General features: G+C 32.6%; 1 protein-coding gene across 1 annotated transcript; it reads left to right on the top strand.

Annotated features, from left to right (window-relative positions):
• The first annotated feature begins 267 nt into the window (after nucleotides 1-267).
• On the top strand, nucleotides 268-3,113 carry LOC107961850 (uncharacterized). Its single transcript, XM_041115612.1, has 6 exons — nucleotides 268-405; nucleotides 526-642; nucleotides 710-790; nucleotides 2,053-2,154; nucleotides 2,414-2,467; nucleotides 2,574-3,113. Exons 1-6 carry the CDS (start codon nucleotides 403-405, stop codon nucleotides 2,790-2,792), a joined length of 576 nt encoding a protein of 191 aa, XP_040971546.1. The 5' UTR covers nucleotides 268-402; the 3' UTR covers nucleotides 2,793-3,113.
• The last annotated feature ends 384 nt before the right edge of the window (nucleotides 3,114-3,497 follow it).

The following is a 3,497-nucleotide window of genomic DNA, read 5'->3' as shown; positions in this document are numbered from 1 at the left end:
AAACATAACACGTTGAATGCATCAAAGAAAATAACTAATCCTGATTTTAATTTTTTTTACTAACTTCAAATAATATATGAAAATAAATTACATTGTTGAGAGAGAAATTAAATTATTCATAACCTTAAAGTATAGGGAGTTCTGGGTATTTATACCAATATAAATTTCCCAGATTCAGCCGCAAAAACACCCCACGATCCATAAAAAGGTGGATGGCTGTATGGTCAAGGCCATTGTCGTAATTTCATAATCACAAGCGCCTAGTATATAAAGAGAACGGAACGCGTGATTCCAACGTCTTCGAAAAAGAAGAAGAAAAAAAGAGCGAATGAGTTTTGGCGTTTTAAACTCGATTCTGTGACTCAAGGGTTAACTTGGAGGCGGCCATTGCTCCGTCTAAGCATGGTACCGTAATATTTCATCCCTTTCCTGTTTTTATTTATTTAGCTTTTGTTTCAGTAAATTTCTTTTGTTGAAAACTATGGGGGGATTTTTGACTTGTTTGTTTGATTAAAATACCCTTAGATGGAGAAAAACAGGGGATCTATGTCTTCCATTGTAGACAAACATGGAGTTTTATCTAAACGTAAGTTGCGTTCTGAATCTGCTGATGATGATTTATCTGATATCAATGACGCCGAGGTAAGTACATCACGGTTTTTTTTCTTAAAAAAATTATTTTAAATTTTAGCTAATAAATGCATTGTAGATTACTGGTTATCTTAACAACAAAAAGGAGATGCTTTTCAAGAAGTTCATTTGGGAAGCCATGAATAAAGATTATCAAAAGGTATTTTAGTTCTTCTCTCTTTTTTGTATTTTTTTTCAAAATTCAAATTACAGTTATGGCAATGTCTTTGGGTTTATATTACATTTGTTTAGAACTCGAAAAAAGAGAGGAGGCAAGTGGTAGAGAAAAAGGAAACTGATTACTTGTCTGAATACTTGGTCTTGGAGTGTAGGGAATGAGATAATGAATCTAGTTTGAATGTCGGATTGTGTTGTAGAATTTAAGCAATAAGTTGGCGGAGTGAGCCGTGAAGTCAGCTGGTGATCTCTCACTGAAAATTATCAATGAAGCTTGTAAGCAGTGTGCTGAAGGTATTTATTGTTATCTCTTAACGGTTAAGTTCATAAAAAGAATAGAGAATCTTTAAACCAAAGTAATTCAGGTGAGTTTAGTTGTAAAGTAATTGTTTTGGATACTGTTGTTCTTGTGTATTGCCTGGTTTAGAGGCATAAAATAAGTAATCTTTATCTTCCGAGTGAAACTATGAACTAGTGGAGTTTTATGAATTGGTCTGATTGCTAATTTGTCACTGCAATTTTCCATAAAACTAAATTGGCTACCAAGAGGTCCATTAAATTTGAACTTAAATTTAGCTTTTTTATGCACTTTCTGCCAAGAAAAGATATACGTCTAGGTTCTGAGTGAATTATGATCAATGGGGATGAAGAATTATTAAGCAGAGAGGAAATATAACAAGGCATAAATGATGAGAGGAAGTATTTGGTTCATTCTATCTATGAGTATTGTCAATGGGGAATATAAAATACTTCTTATGGTCTAAGCTGCAGAAATTCTTAGCAGTCATGCCAACTGCTAATTCTTCATCTCTTCTGATGGAGTCCAACATTAGAAGTGCTTAATTGGCGTTTTCATATTTGTTTAACATTCATATAACCACTTTCACACGCTTTCCCTTATTTCTCTATGAATGTTCCAGACTGATATTTGTCCATGTATAGAACTACATTTAACTATACTTTTATCATTCGTTATTTTCTCAAAGTGCTACTAAACCATGCATTTCGTTTGTCATCCTGCTTGAACTGTTCAATCACTTGAATACACTTCATTGTACACTAGAAACTTGTGTCACAAGTATTGCTTTTTACATTCTTTATTACACCTTTTGCTCTTTTCATATACACGGTTGAGTACTATTAGGGTATCTGTATACTCTTGCATGGAATTTCAAAATTGCATTAGCTACCGCTTCTAATTCTGTGCAACTTATTCAAATTCATCCGTATCTTATACGGCAGAAGAAACAAAGCAAGCCTGCTACAAGGAAAAATTCTTCTGCTAGGAAAGCTGTTGGTAGCAGGATGGAGAAAGTAACGGAGGAGGAGGTGGTGGAGAAGAAAAAGGTAAGTATAAGGATAGTTGTTGGCTATTTCAACTGCCCCATCAGATGTAGAATATTCCTTGTTGAAGCAATGTCGTTTCATGCCTCCTTGAGAACATAGAAGAAAATTCCACTAATCTACAATGAATTTATTTACATTTCATGTCTTGCCTAGTTGAAAATTTTCTTTATATTTTATGGTTATTTGTAGGTTTTCTTTCGAGTAAGTTTTTAGGTCCATATTTGTTGGCATATTGATGTTGTTTTTTCCTCTTTTCTAGGGACTAAGTTCAAAAATCAACTATGATGCACTGGAGAAGCTAAACAATGAACCTGTATGCTCTCTCTCTCTCTGTAATATATATGCTATGTTGTTTTGGAGATAGATAATCCAGTATCGGTCGATTAGTAATTTTTACCCTGGAGTTTGATTCCTTGTAGGAGGAGAAAGATTCCGAAAAGGCTAAGGAAGGTATAGACTCGAACAGAGACAAGCAGATTGAAAGAGAGCACTCCAAAGGATCATCAACTTTGGAAGATGGTGGCTTTGAGGAAGACAATTTTAGTGACGAGTCTGAGCACGAGAATGCTTATCTATGCTCATACGAGGAGGATGAGGAGTATGGTTATGGGGAAGATAATGAATATGAAGAGTATTGATATGGTTATAGGTAGGATTATGGTTATGAAGAGTTTGATGTGATTTTTGTTGAGTTTCGAGGCATGCTATTTGGACACAATCATGTGATCAAATTTTGGGGGAAGCTTCGGCCCTTCTCTAAAAGAAAAAAGAAAAAAGGAAGTAAAAGCTTTTACCACCATATCAATTGGTTATAAGTTACTTCGTGTGGGGACCAATAGAGCTTGTTATATAAATAGATTTATTGATATATATTATAGATTTTGTTATCAGTATAAAATGTTATATAAACAGTTAAATTGAAAAATAATAAAAATTATAAAAAAATAATCTTTTTTGGCATTATAAATTTTACGATTTTTTTTATAATTTTTGAAGAATTTTTATAAAATTGGATTTCTAGAATTTGAGTATTTGATTAAAATTTTGTGTTTTCATTAAGAATTTGAGTAAATAGTTTATGGTTTTGGTAGTTATAAATAGCGTTATTTAAGGAGATTTAGTGAGATAGTTTGTTATCTATTATATAAATAGATTTTGAACTGAAGACGTGACATGTTGATTGGCGTTGACGTTGATTATCGTTGTCTCATTTTATAGGAAACCTTAAGTGGCTTTATTTCATTTTATTTCATACAGATATTAATTTCATTTTTATATTGTCATTGACATGATATAAGAGATGTCGGTTCTAGTTTATCTTTTTCTATTTTTATATATGTATA

Source organism: Gossypium hirsutum, chromosome A06 (genome assembly GCF_007990345.1).
Source record: "Gossypium hirsutum isolate 1008001.06 chromosome A06, Gossypium_hirsutum_v2.1, whole genome shotgun sequence".
Classification (NCBI taxonomy): domain Eukaryota; kingdom Viridiplantae; phylum Streptophyta; class Magnoliopsida; order Malvales; family Malvaceae; genus Gossypium; species Gossypium hirsutum.
The sequence above is the reverse complement of the archived record's forward strand: the minus strand, read 5'-3'. Positions and strand labels throughout refer to the sequence as shown.